Source organism: Psammomys obesus, unplaced genomic scaffold, assembly GCF_907164565.1.
Source record: "Psammomys obesus unplaced genomic scaffold, mPsaObe1.curated_primary_1811, whole genome shotgun sequence".
Lineage (NCBI taxonomy): Eukaryota > Metazoa > Chordata > Mammalia > Rodentia > Muridae > Psammomys > Psammomys obesus.
Genome location: NW_026590835.1, coordinates 1 through 14,195, shown reverse-complemented (window position 1 = coordinate 14,195; position 14,195 = coordinate 1). Strand labels below are relative to the sequence as shown.

The following is a 14,195-nucleotide window of genomic DNA, read 5'->3' as shown; positions in this document are numbered from 1 at the left end:
TGTGTGTGTGTGTGTGTGTGTGTGTGTGTGTGTGTGTGTGTGTGTGTATGTGTGTGTGTGTGTGTGTTTTACTGTGGATGACGATGCAGTGCATTAAAACATAAAGTCAAGCTCCAGTGACAATACTGACCATAATTCCACATGCTACAGAGGGCAAAGCTGGAAGATTTAACGCCCAGCCTAGATGGTGTTAAAACAGATCCATAAAATCTATAAAGGTCTATCCTACAAATACACTAGTAAATGAATATAAACCTTGAGACGAGATAAGGTGTCAAATCATTTGCTCCTTGAAATACAGTTCTGATTCAATTATTCCATGATAGGATATAAAAGTTATATTATTGCGCATTAAGGTATGCACTGCACCCATAGAACGTGGCAGGCCGAAGCAGGAGGGTTATATTCCTGGGCTGCAAATTGGAGGGAAGAAAGTTATTTTAACTATTAAAAGGAATAAATTAAAATTGAGATGTATTTCTTTAGATGAGCTAACGTTTTTGCAGCCTAAATATTTGACATTCTCAAGTTTATGTAATTCATCCTGTCTATTTTTGCTGACTAGCAGTCAGACTGAGTAGATTATGACAAGCTGCCTGCTGTACATACTTTTGCCTTTTATATACGTGGCACAAATCTTATTAAGTCAAAAGCTGGATGTGGGACACATGATGGCAGTAGGGGGATAGGGGAGCACTGAAAGAGATGCCTCAGTACCACTGCCATCATTTAGCAAGCACTAATTTTTAAACCATTTTTGCCAGTTTCACCAGTTTGTGAAACTGATAATCATTTCCTTTAATTGCTGCAATATATAAACTATGTTCAAATAATGGAAACCTTTATTACTCTGAAAAAGTTGCACTAATACAATTGGCCAAATGTACAAGTTTTCATTAATATGTTAAGCACTGTGTTTTCTTCAAAGCCTTCCCTTTAGCACAGTTCTTTTCAGGGCCTAGTACTTATATTTCAAATATCAGATTCCTTTAACCCAGCCCAGAGACTTGTGTTACAGTTACTTGTCTCATATCCTATTAGTCACATTCTAATTGTTGAAAGTTGGGTGAATAGAGACTTTTACAGTTATTCCTGTTCTTTTCCAACACTGATTTAATTTTCAACATCTCTATTGTCTGCATTTTGATTTTGGTTTTGTTTGTTTGTTTGTTTGTTTGTTTTTCTTAGCACTGTTAGTGGAGTTCCTTCTCAATTTTGTTGTTAAAAATGATTCTTCACATTAGCATCAAAGAGCTTGTGCTTACAGCCTTCCATTTGAATGTGAGAGCCCTACTCAGCCCATTCTAAGTCAGGTTTCTCTTTACACCAAGGAAAGGTCATGTGTTAGCCAGCCAGCAGCTCCTCACAGTAAGCCATGCACAGGTTGGTGACTGTGCCTGATAGTGCTTCACCACACTCCAGACTGTCTGCTTCAGCTCTCTGCTCATCTCACAGGGAGAGTTGACCACTGAAGGGAGGACTATAGGACAGTGAGAAAGAGCAAGTGGGCACTTCTCGTACTGCCTGATTGCTAGCCCGCTTACATTTTCAGGCCCGTGTGTCTCTAAAACAACCACTCCACCCTTTCTATGCTAGAGCCCAGTCATCACACACAAGTTTACTTTTGTTGTTGTTGTTGGGGTGTGTGTGTGTGTGAAAATACATTGGCTGAATTTTTAAAATTTTTTTTGAGATTTTCTTACATGAGTACTTTTGCATCATTTCCATTCCTCCAACTCCTCCCATGTATTTCCACATCCTCTCAAACTCATGATATATATATATATATATATATATATATATATATATATATATATATATATATATGTTTATACATATGTATATATATAGAGAGAGGCTATTTAATATTGTGTATATCAGCTGAATTTCAAGAAATTAGGTTCTAAACTCAGGCAAGTGACCTTTGAATCCTTTAGACTTAACTACATGATTTAAATATTATAATTAGTATTACCTCTGAGAGTCTTCTTTTGCTTTTAAATCTTTTTTCCTAATAAGCAATCTGTCAACCTCTCTGTAGCTGCTGAGGACATGCTCACTTCCAGATCTTTCTAAGCTCTTCCGAACCCTGATGGATGTTCCCACTGTAGGCGATGTTCATCAAGACAGTCTTGAAATAGATGAGCTTGAAGATGAGCATATTAAAGAAAGGCCCTCTGATTCTGAAGACACGTAAGTACAGCACCATTAACAAATGCTATTATCACTTTGACATCTGAATTGAGTATAATCAGCCTTTTGATAATGTATGTCTGCCTTTAATTTATTGTCTCATTCAAGGCACATAAAAATGCTTTATATATGTGCTGACATCCATCTAGTATACTAATGTGACTATCATAAGTAATTACTAAATAGTAATTAAATAATTAATTTCCACAGGATGACTGTTGAATAGTGAAATTTCCATTATACTAGCATTGCAATGGGAAATAGAGAAGTATTAGATACTATGCACTTTGTCAGGAAAATATCTGAAAATTTCATATCCCACATGTTTGATTTTAGGATGTTTCAGTGAGGTGGACTGGTAATTTTATTTGTTCCATATATGTGGGAATGGGCTCATGTAACCCTGTGTCTGTATGTGTGTGGGGGGTGGGAGGGTGGCTGTGTGTGTTGCATGTAACTTCATTACTTTCACAAAAATTCCTTTCCTAAAGACAGCACCTTCAACAAATGGTGCTGCTCTAACTGGATGTCTACATGTAGAAAAATGCAAATAGATCCATACTTATCACCCTGTACAAAACTAAAGTCCAAGTGGATCAAAGACCTCATCATAAATTTTAGCTTTTTAGCTTTAAAAAGATTTTTAGCTTTCTAATACTAAATTTGTTAGAAGAAAAAGTAAGGAAGAGCCTTGAACTCATTGGCAAAGGAGACGAGACAACTTCCTGAACAGAATACCAACAGTCAATAAATGGGACCTCATGAAACTGAAAAGCTTCTGTAAAGCAAAGGACACTGTCATCAGAACAAAATGACAGCCTACAGACTAGGAAAGGATCTTCACCAACCCTATATCTGACAGAGAGCTAATATCCAGAACTTATGAAGAGCTCAAGAAGTTAAAAACCAACAAATCTCAGAAAAGACCCTGTGCCCAGATATGTTTGGTCCTTGTGGAGCTCCTATCCTTTCCACATCAAACTCCCCTTCTTTCATATGATTCCCTGCACTCTGCCGAGGGTTTGGTTATGAGTCTTAGTATCTACTTTGGAACACTGCTAGGTAGAGTCTTTCAGATGCCTTCTTGGTAGACTCCTGTCATACGTTCAATGCATATCCCATTTGTCTTTCTAAATGAGGATTGATCATCATACCCCCGTGTATGATGCTTTCTTGATTATCTTCTTTAGGTGTATAGATTTCATTATGTTTATCATATCTTTTAGGTCTATATAAGCAAGTATATTCCATGTTTGTCTTTCTCCTTCTGGGATACTTCACTCAGAATGATCTTTTCTAGATCCTACCATTTGCCTGCAAATTTCATGATTTCCTCTTTTTTGATTGCTGAGTAGTATTCCATTGTGTAAAAATACCACAATTTCTGTATCCATTCCTTCGTTGATGGACATCTGGGTTGTTTCCAGGTTCTGGCTATTACAAATAAAGCTGCTACAAACATGGTTGAGCAAATGTCCTTATTGTGTACTTGAGCAAATTTTGGGTATATGCCTAGCAGTGGTATAGCTGGGTCTTGCACAGGGTCTTTTCTGAGATGGACACTCAACCAAAGACCATGAATGGATAAAACCTAGAACCTCTGCTCGGATGTGACCCGTGATAGCTCAGTAATCAATTGGTTTCCCATAGTAAGGGGAACAAGGACTATTTCTAACAGGAACTCAATGACTGGCTCTTTGACCTCCCCACCCTGCAAGGGAGGAGCAGTACTGTTAGGCCACAGAGGAGGACTTTGCAGCCAGTCCTGAAGATACCTGACAAAACGGAGTCATATGTACTTGGAAAGGGGCAGGGAGGAGATGAGGGAGGGAGGGTGGGATTGGGGAGGGAATGAGGGAGCGGGATACAGCTGGGATACAGACTTAACAAAATGTAACTAATAAAAATAAAAAAAGAAATAAACAAAAAGGTTATATAAAAAAACAAATCAAGTAATCCAATTAAAAAATGGGGTACAGAACTAAACAGAGAATTCTCTATAGAGGAATATTGAATAGCAGAGAAACACTTAAAGAAATGCTCAACATCCTTAGTCATCAGGGAAATGCAAATCAAAAGGACCCTGAGATTTTACCTTACACCCATCAGAATGGCTAAGATCAAAAACTCAAGTGACAATACATGCTGGAGAGGATGTGGAGAAAGGGGAACCCTCCTCCGTTGCTGGTGGGAATGTAAACTTGTACAATCACTTTGGAAATCAATCTGGCGCTTTCTCAGACAATTAGGAACAGTGCTATGTCAAGATCCAGCTATACCACTCTAGGCATATATCCAAAAGATGCTCAAGTATACAACAAGGACATCTACTCAACCATGTTCGTATCAGCTTTACTCATAATAGCCAGAATCTAGAAACAACCCAGATGTCCCTCAGCTGAGGAATGAATACAGAAATTACGATACATTTACATAATGGAATACTACATGACAATTCAAGGAAATCATGAACTTTGCAGGCAAATGGTGGGAACTAGAAAAGTTCCTCATCCTAAGAGAGGTATCTCAGAAGCAGACACACATGATATATACTCACCTATAAGTGGATATTAGACATATAATATAGGATAATCATACTAAAATCTGTACACCTAAAGAAGCTAAGCAAGAAGGAGGACCCTGAGTAAGATGATCAATCCTCGCTCAGAAAGGCGAACAGGATGGACATTGGAAGAGGGAGAAAACAGGGAACAGGACAGGTGCTTACCACAAAGGACCTCCGAAAAACTCTACCCAACAGGGTACTAAAGAAGATGCTGAGCCTCATAGCCAAACTTCGTGCAGAGTGCAGGGAATCTTATGAAAGAAGGAGGAGATAGAAAGACCTGGAGGGGATAGGAGAGCAACAGAACCAAGAAATCAGGACCCACGGGTCTTTTCTAAGACTGAAACTCCAACCAAGGACAATTCATGGAGATAATCTAGAACCTCTGCTCAGATATTGCCCATGGCAGCTCAGTCTCCAAGTGGGTACCCTAGGAAGGGGAAGAGGGACTATCTCTGACATGAACTCGGTGTCAGGCTCTTTGATCACCTCTGCCTGAGGAGGGAGCAGCCTTACCAGGCCACAGAAGAAGACAGTGCAGCCCGTCCTGATGAGACCTGATAGTCTAGAATCAAAGGGAAGGGGAGGAAGACCTGTCAGTGGACTCGGGGAGGGCATGATTGGGAGTGAACGAGGGAGGGGCCTATAGCTGGGATACAAAGTGAATAAACTGTAATTAATAAAAAAAATAAATTTGTAAAAATAAAAAGAAATTCCTTTCCTGTGATTCATGGGAATATAGAACTCAGGAAGGAAATGTAACAATGTTTTTGAACCTTATGGGAAATGTTGGCCAAGCCTTAGATAATAACCCTTCTTGACCTCTTCAGTTTTAGCCTTCCAGTTGCCTAAAACAAGTATCACAAACTTGTGAGGCTGAAAGCAAAGTGCCCTGTAATGAAGCGTTAGAAAAAGCGCAGTGTTAGGAGCCCAGTGCTGGGGAAGCAGGCTTGTAGCTCAGTGATAGAGTAGCTTAGTGTGCGGGAGGCCCACGGGTTAAATCAGGATTGCTGCATCTGACACACTCTTACTCTCCCAGTTTCTAGTGAGGCTTCTTTTTCAGAACGCCCATGCTCATCACTCCTCATGGAGACCTGTGGGTTATTTGTTACTAGGGACCTCATGGTTTGGAGGAAAGTCACATTAGTCCCTTGTTTTAGTAGGCTTACTGGTGAACACAACATTCAGCCCCTATGTGGCTGACAAAGGTAATTGGGTTTTGAGGGGGTTTTCCTCAAATATAAGTAAGATGAACAGTTTTTAACTTGGCAGCTGTAACTAAATTATTCTTAAAGTGCTATTCTATATCTGCTTGTTTATCTTTGAAAACTGATTTGGGTCCATATCTTTTTCAAGATTTTATAGTAAGAAAGCAAACTAAAAACTTGGAACCCGATTTCAAATTATTCTTGAGTGCTGACTTCATACAATATTGAATCCTCTCACACTTTTCTTCTGGTGGCAGTCAGGCCAGCCTCACTTATTTAACGTCCATGTGTCTTGTCCATTATTTCCTCCAGCTAACAAATGGCTTATCAGCAGGTCAACATTTAGCCATCACATCAAAGGTGAAATGATGAGTTTTCTTTGTCCATTAATGTAAATTGTATTTAAGGTCTCACATAGAATTTGTATCTGGAGTTGACTGTAAAGTTTAAAAGGGTCATCATCAGCCTTGTCCCTTTCTTACCACTGTTTCTAGTAGATGGAGCCCTCTGCCTAGGAGCAGATGTCTTCTCATACCAGATGTCTTCACATACCCAGACTCTCATGTAACCCTGGTCTTCAGGCATGTCCTCAGAGACCAGTCCTGAGTATATCTCTCAGTTATTATAGAAGGGCTCAAGGACAAGAGGTTAGTCCTGCTTGTTGTTCATTGATAAGGTCTCTTCTGTTTAGAGTTTTCATGTCTCTAACATTAATTTTGATAAAACTTAAATAATAGGATGAAACTGCATAGAAATCAAATGTTATGTACATATAAGATCATTTATTCCACATTTTAAATCTCACAAAAATATAATTTATATACCGAACAGTGCCTTGAAAACAAGATTCTCCTGTGAAGATTACATATTTTAGAAATGTTTTCAAGAATATACACAAAGATAAATTTCTGGTGACTTATACTCACCATTCTACTATCATCATTCTACTATCCTAAGCCAAAGTACAAATACTATGCAAGACCTGAAATCCATGTCTCTAAAAGTTTCAACCCATTCATGTGGAAATCCTAGCATATAGTACACAGCTAGTATCTACATGAAGATTGTTATGAACTTTCAAGTTTTTTTTTTCCAAATTTCTTTTGAACATTTAAATATTAATTCATTTTCAAAAACAAATGATAAACATCTTTGCTTTTATAAATTGTCCACTTATGCCCGGGACACACAGAGACAGAACATTGGTGCAAATTTCAGCAGGGACTGATGCCAATAGGTACATGGTTCTCTTTGGCAAATCAGGACCAATTTAAGCAAATCATCTAGTTTACAAATCACAGACTATCCTTCATGTTATATATTTCTCAGTTGTATTTATCTGCAATTCCTTAGTTAAAAAATGTATAGGCTGGCTGGGTGTGGTAGCGCATGCCTGTAATCCCAGCACTCAGAAGGCAGAAGCAGGCGCTCTGTGAGTTGGAGGCCAGCCTGGTCTATCAAGCCAATTCAGAGCAGCCAGAGTTGTTTCACAGAGAAACCTTGTCTCAAAAAACAAACAAAAGCCTGTATAGGCTTATTTATACTATTTATCCACAACTTTTAAGTGGGAGAGAATGCATATGCATGTTGAATTGAAGCACCATTTCAAATAAGTTAAGGTTTAGGTAACGTTCAGTTTAATTCTTTAAATTTCAGTGTGTTTGAAGAAGCTGACACAGATTTACAAGAGCTTCAGGCCTCAATGGAGCAGCTACTTAGGGATCAACCAGTTGATGAGTACAGTGAGGAGGAAGAATCGGTCTTAAAAAGCAGTGAAGTGGAGCAGACAGCGAGAGGGGCAGATGCGGCAGACGAGGAAGACAACCCCAGCAGTGAAAGTGCCCTAAATGAGGAATGGCACTCAGGTACAGGCTCAGAGTTGAGGGCCTGTTTCTTTCTCTGTGCTCAGTTAATGTAGGAGATGTCTTCCTGTCTCATATGAACATCTCCAGCCTAAGGCTGAAGTGTGCATCTGTCTCTGTGTGTGTTTCACACAGGCATGCCAGCAGTTTCTCCTTTCTTCCTGTTATGTTACAGCAGTGACTTCTGAAGCATTTTTAATGTGCTTTTGCTCCCCGTTTCTTTACTTGTTTTTCTAGTAATAAAGATAATAGCTTAGTTTTGGTATGCTTCTGGCTCATCTGTGTCTGCATGCCTTTGCATGTTTTGTTTCATGTTTGTCAGCCTTCATCATAGGTTTGGCTGCTTCATTTCAGAACATAGAAATGGGCTTTTCCCATTTGTTTCCAAACTAACATTTAATAGTGCTGTTTCTGAGAATCTTTCTGTTGTAACCTGATTTACTACTTATGTCTTTAAAGAAACAATTCTCAAAGATTCCTTGGTAAGACAGCTTAATATGTGCTTTGATGTCCAGATACTGTAGTGATGACTGCTTATATTGAAAGTAGAACACAAGAAGCCATAATTCACTTGTCATTAATGCTAGTTTATTAGTGTAAAAATTACTTTTATTCATAAAGTACCTCTTTTTTTTTTTTTTTAAGATAATAGTGATGGTGAGATTACTAGTGAATGTGAATATGACAGTGTCTTTAACCATTTAGAGGAACTAAGACTTCACCTGGAGCAAGAAATGGGCTTTGAAAAGTTCTTTGAGGTTTATGAGAAAGTAAAGGTATGTAAACTGAGAGCATTCACGCTGGAGTGTGCTGCTTGAATAGGAGTGAAATGTTGACCGTCTTTATTAGTCAACATTAGTCACTTCACTGTCTATCTTTAGACATACACTGAAGTTTCCACTTAGGGAAAGTTAGTATTGGGACATTAATTATTAAAATTTAATTGCATCATTTCTCCTTCTCTTTCTTACATCTCTCATATAAGCCCCCTCCCAAATTCACAGCCTCCTCTTCTCTAACCATTGATGTCAACTATACCTGTAAAAGAATACACAGATATATCAGTTGGGGCTGGGCTGCCCATAGTGATTTATTCCCTGTATTTTAACTAGTTTTTCTTTCTATAATGATCTCCTGCTATTGTAAAGATAAGCTTTTTTGTTGAGAGGTAAGAACTGCACTTAACTGTGGGTATAATGGTGAGTACTTAGATGTAGTTAGAAATCATGCTAGTGTAGGAAAAGTGGCAGTAAAGGATTTTCTTCTAAGATCCCAGACTGCATATAGCGGCCAGGTTTCTAGTACCAGGCATGATTTCCCTCCTGTTAAGCAGGTCTCAAGTCTAAATAGGCAGCTGTTGGTTACCCCCAAGATGTAAATGCTGCTATTTTATACCTTTAGAGAACACTTGTGCTGTTCATTATTGTGGTTCCTTGACTATCACTGATTGCTTCTGTCCTTTAGAAGCTACCATATTAACTTACATTTGGTAATTTGGCATAGGCTATCCATGAGGATGAAGATGAAAATATTGAAATTTGTTCAACAATAGTTGAGAATATTCTGGGCAATGAGCATCAGCATCTCTACGCCAAGATTCTGCACTTAGTCATGGCAGATGGAGCCTATCAGGAAGGTAAGTTTTGTGTCTTCATATTTTAAGCAAATGTGAGAAGGGGAAAAAAAAATAACAGATGTAAGATTAGGCTCTGCCATCAAATGGACTTTGATATGATCTGTTCTGGAGCCTATCTGGTACTTTGAAGCAACTATAAAATTTACTTTGCCTTGTCACATGATTTTGTTGCCTTAGATTCTTTAAGTCACCATCCTTTAGTTTGTAAGTAATGTTTAAATGAATATTTAACGCTTTGTATATCGGTATTTTGTCTGCATGTGTATATGTGTACCTGTGTGTACATTGCCCACAAAGGTTAGACTGAGGGCATTAGATCTCCTGGACCCGGTATTACAGAAGGTTGTAAGCCACCATCTGAGTGTTGAGAATTCTATCCGTGCTCTTTAAATACTAAGCCATCTCTCTAGCCCTTGAATTAAAAAAAAAAAAAAAAATTAAGTCTCTTGGTTGAAAGTTCAACAGCTCTAGAAATTAGAATAATTCTCATCAATGATGCATCATTAAACTTTGCAGAGAAAGAAAATGTAAACTTTTGAGCATGAATTTATTTGGAATAGTTGCCAAAATTAATACAATTAATTTGAAGATTTAATTCATAGAGCATTTTAAATGTTGATGTTTAATTTTAACAATGTAATTTTTCTTAAAATATATTTGTTCCCTCTTGTTAAAAAATTTAAGATCACTTTTGAAAGTATATCCAAGTATAAAGTATGTTCTAAAAATGTTTGAGAAAGCAGCATATTAGGTAAGCACTAGACCAGGGATGGAGTAAAAATAGGATAAAGTTAAGAAGGTCTCCATTCTGAACACTAGAAAAACTTTACTGTGAAGCAGGAAGCCCGACTCCTGCAGTCAGAGTTCATAGAGCAAAGCATACTTAGTGCTTTAGAAGTCAGCAGTCTGTGTGGTAGAAACGGTTCTCAGGGGTCTGTTTACTGTCTTGGTTTTGGTTCTTGTTTGAGACAAAGTCTTGCTTGTGCGCTTTAGGATAGCCTCAAGCACATGTGCCTCATTTTTTTCTCTACTACCATGCCTGGTTAGCTCTCACTTAGTTCTTTAAAATTCAGTTTAATACTGATCCCTTTAAGGGGGGAAAGGGAATCAAAATATCAGTGTAAACTGTAATTTTAAGTCTTTGAAAATGTCCTTCAGCTGTACTATTATAAAATAGATGTTTTATTTCCTAAAATGACAAAAGGTTGCTTGATCATTCAGAGGAAAGTCCCTAATTTAACCAGTATCTGGATCTTACAGGTTCCTGATTTTATTGAGATCTCAAACTCTGTCAGTATGATAATGAAATGAGAAATAGCCTGTAATTTCTACCTGTGGGTTTCATAGGTTATTTCTTAAATCACTGTGTAAACTACCAGCATAAGACCAGAGAGATTCCATTTCAGTAAATCTGTGAGATCTAGCAAGTTCTATTCTGATTTAGACTGGTCCTTCTTCAGGCAGCTCTCCACAAGTTGGCAGCAGTATGCTAAAGCTGTAGTGTTTGTCACGTGTCTGAAAAGCTCTCCCCTAGGGGAGAGCTGTCACAATGAACTGTGCCACAAGGTAGAATTGCACAGCTGAGCGGTTCCTAAAGGGTACCTGTCTTCACAGAAGCCCATTCAGCTACAAGGGCCAAAAGCTAGGCTGGGCCATACAGCCCTCAAGAAGCACGATCAATCTTGGTGTAGTACACAGTAGAAACAGAACTGACAGAGCCTGACTGTAATCTCTTCAGCCTAGGGACAGTTTTAAAGCCGAGTGGCTGTCTTTACATACAGCAGAAGGCAAGATAGAGACCCTGGCAACCTTTAAAAACTTCTTAGTGTATCCTATAACATATTCTAACTTACCAGTATAGCTACTGAATAAGCTCATATATATCATATGAGTAAAAGCTAATATGCTTTGTTAAACATTAGATGGTTAAGTGCTAGACATTCACTGGGTTAAGAATAATGGGAGCTCTTCTTGTATGGAGCAGTTAGATCTCAAATCAAGTTGTCTTGTGTTTAGTTGTGGTTTGGAGCATTTCTAAGAGATAATAAGATTATATTATATATGTGGTACTTATACACTTATATTCTCTATCTCAAAAACTGAGGTGAAAATACTGAGGAAAACACCCTGACATCAACTAATGTTCTAGGCATAGGCCCGTGCAGACAAGTGCACCTGCACATATACTTGCTCACAAGTAGACCCACACCACAAACAAAATTTAAACTTTTTAAAATGACTTCCACTGCCTAGCCTGTTCATAGCCGCAGTCCAGAGATAATAATTGTGTAAGTTATTTAAAACTGTAGCAGTTCCTTCACAAGGAGAGAATGAATGTAGTGTGGCCAGTGATAGATGGGCAGAACTACCTCGTCTTCCCATTGAGCATCAGCAGACCAAGCACATGATTTTTTTCAATGTGCCTTTCCTTCACATTCATTTTAGGTGGAGTGTTATATTGTGTTTATATAATGAATTCTATACAGGTATTCAAATGAATGAACCAAATCTTCAGCCATCAATATACATATATCCACAAACCTAATAAGTCATATGTGATATGATTTATGCAACAGCTAAAACAATCCTGTTTACTTTTGCATATGTTTAATAATATTGAAAAGTATAGGCAAAAAGAATATACATTAATTTGGGTGTGCTGAAAAAAAAAAATGTCTCTAGGAAATAAGGCCACCAAAGTGGAAAAGTATACTGCCTGTAATGTGCTTTTCCTTAAATATCAAAATCAGTAGGACCAAAAGTTAACTGTTAATGCTAGGTAGGCATGTATGTGTTCATTGCTTTCCTGATTATCTGAGGCAATTTGTAACCATAAAAGTGAGTAAATTAGAGAGTGTTCCATGACATTGGCAGTTACATGAAGTACTAATATCACTATATGGGGTGAAACAATGGGTGGCAGGGTCCAGTTGGGTCCTAACAGAGAAGACATCAAAGCTGGATTTTCAAAGATGAATGGCAGTTTGTCATGATTCAATATGTGCACTCCTGTACAGAAGGATGCAAAACACTGCAGTAGAGAAGGTGAGTGAAGACTGGTAACATTGAGAATATTTAAAATATTTTCATGATCTGGTGACCAGGGAAAGCACTGCAGACATATTAAGAAGCAGTGAGGGAGCAAATAGAAAGTAGGTAGCTGTACGGAGCGTAGTGTTTGACGTGACACTTGCATTTACTGCGGTGTGAAAGATAGTGCTCTTTGGCAGTGATAAGCAAATCAGTGTGCTTAATTCAACAGTATTTTCAAAAATAACATTCGTAGGTGGGGACTGAGATCAGTCTGTAAAGCAATTAGATAAAATTTTAAAAAATAGACGAGGAAAAAGAAAAAAAGAGTAAACGTTCTTGTGGTTTATATTAATATGAATGGTTAACTTCATTATGCCATACTCATAAAATGTAATGCTGTACTGACATTGAAGCAGCATAACTTGTTCTACAATATTTCATTGAGAGGTTTTTACCATACAGAAAAGTTTAAAACTACTGGCATACCCACCAGAGACTCCACCATGAACATTTATAATCTTGCTCTTTCATATCACTTGCACTTGTTTCTCTTTTTATTTTGTGTCTTATGTGGAAAACTCGTGTCTCCATTCTGCATCTTTGGTCTAATTTTCTTAGAGTGATTTGTGCTTCAGAAGGCAGTCTGAGGCTTTCTCTGAACTTAATTTTAACGCTAGTTGTCTTTGAAAATTTGTACTTCCACCTTCATTCTTTGTAATACTGTCTATATGTTGTACAATAAATATGTGCTATTATAAAATTACATTTAAAACTGAACTAATGACCTCCTTTAGAGAGGAAAAACTATAAAAATAAATAGATACTGCTTGAATTAAAATGAAGTGAATTAATTTTTTTTTCCTTACAGATAATGATGAATAACCTCTGGACATTCAACTATGTGAAAACATTTGAACTTGGCTCCTGGGAACAGAGATTATTTATGAGAAATACCAAATTTAAGACAGACATGTGTATTGCATGAAAAAATTTGAGAACTGTGATTTTTTTTTTTCTGACAATTTATCTATTTTGTTTATTGGATTCTACAGATGAATCCTGTAGAATGTATATTTCTTTAAATCAACCCACCAAAGCATTTACTCAGAACTGGAATTAATTATGTTGAAATTTTCTACATGAATAAGGGACTACTTTTAGCAACTGTTATTCTGTGCAAGAAGTCGCCTATGTCATAAAAGGCCCACTTTTGGTGTTTCATTTAAATTTCAGCATGACTTTTTTTCTGTCCAGGATTTTTCATCCTGGCTACCAGTTCTGCATTAAGTAATCCTAGTCAAGGGCTCTCTTCAAATCTCTACATTTGGAAGATGAAATTTTAGCCTTGAAGTTTGTATTCTCAGGTCATTTTTCAGCCACTGACTCCGCTGAGCTAGCTTGGTAGAGACAGGCTGTAAAAACAATACTGAATCATTGAAAGATTTGATTGCGAAGGAATAGCAAAGTTGTATTTCCTGATACTTAAAGTTCCTTAATTTCTTCTCTTTCTCTTTATACAACAGATCTAAAAATCAGGCTATAAATTTAAACATGGACCTAGCAAATAGCATAAAATTGCCCTTTTGGTTTTTAACTCCTCTCATACATGTGCTTCAGTGGTCATCTGTATTATAAAGGAGAGAGGGACCTTTTTTTTTTGGCACTATGACAATTTAATAGCTATTATAGGGAAATAT

At 37.5% G+C, this 14,195-nt stretch overlaps 1 protein-coding gene across 1 annotated transcript; it reads left to right on the top strand.

Moving 5' to 3' along the window:
- Nucleotides 1–2,041: 2,041 nt before the first annotated feature.
- Nucleotides 2,042–14,182, top strand: LOC129678379 (serine/threonine-protein kinase Nek1-like; the record flags this gene model as incomplete). The annotated part of the gene is given in 5 exon segments (XM_055609133.1): nt 2,042–2,193; nt 7,624–7,832; nt 8,475–8,605; nt 9,333–9,465; nt 13,367–14,182. Coding segments are annotated over 5 exon segments (639 nt in total), but the record flags the coding sequence as incomplete, so codon positions are not given.
- Nucleotides 14,183–14,195: the final 13 nt, after the last annotated feature.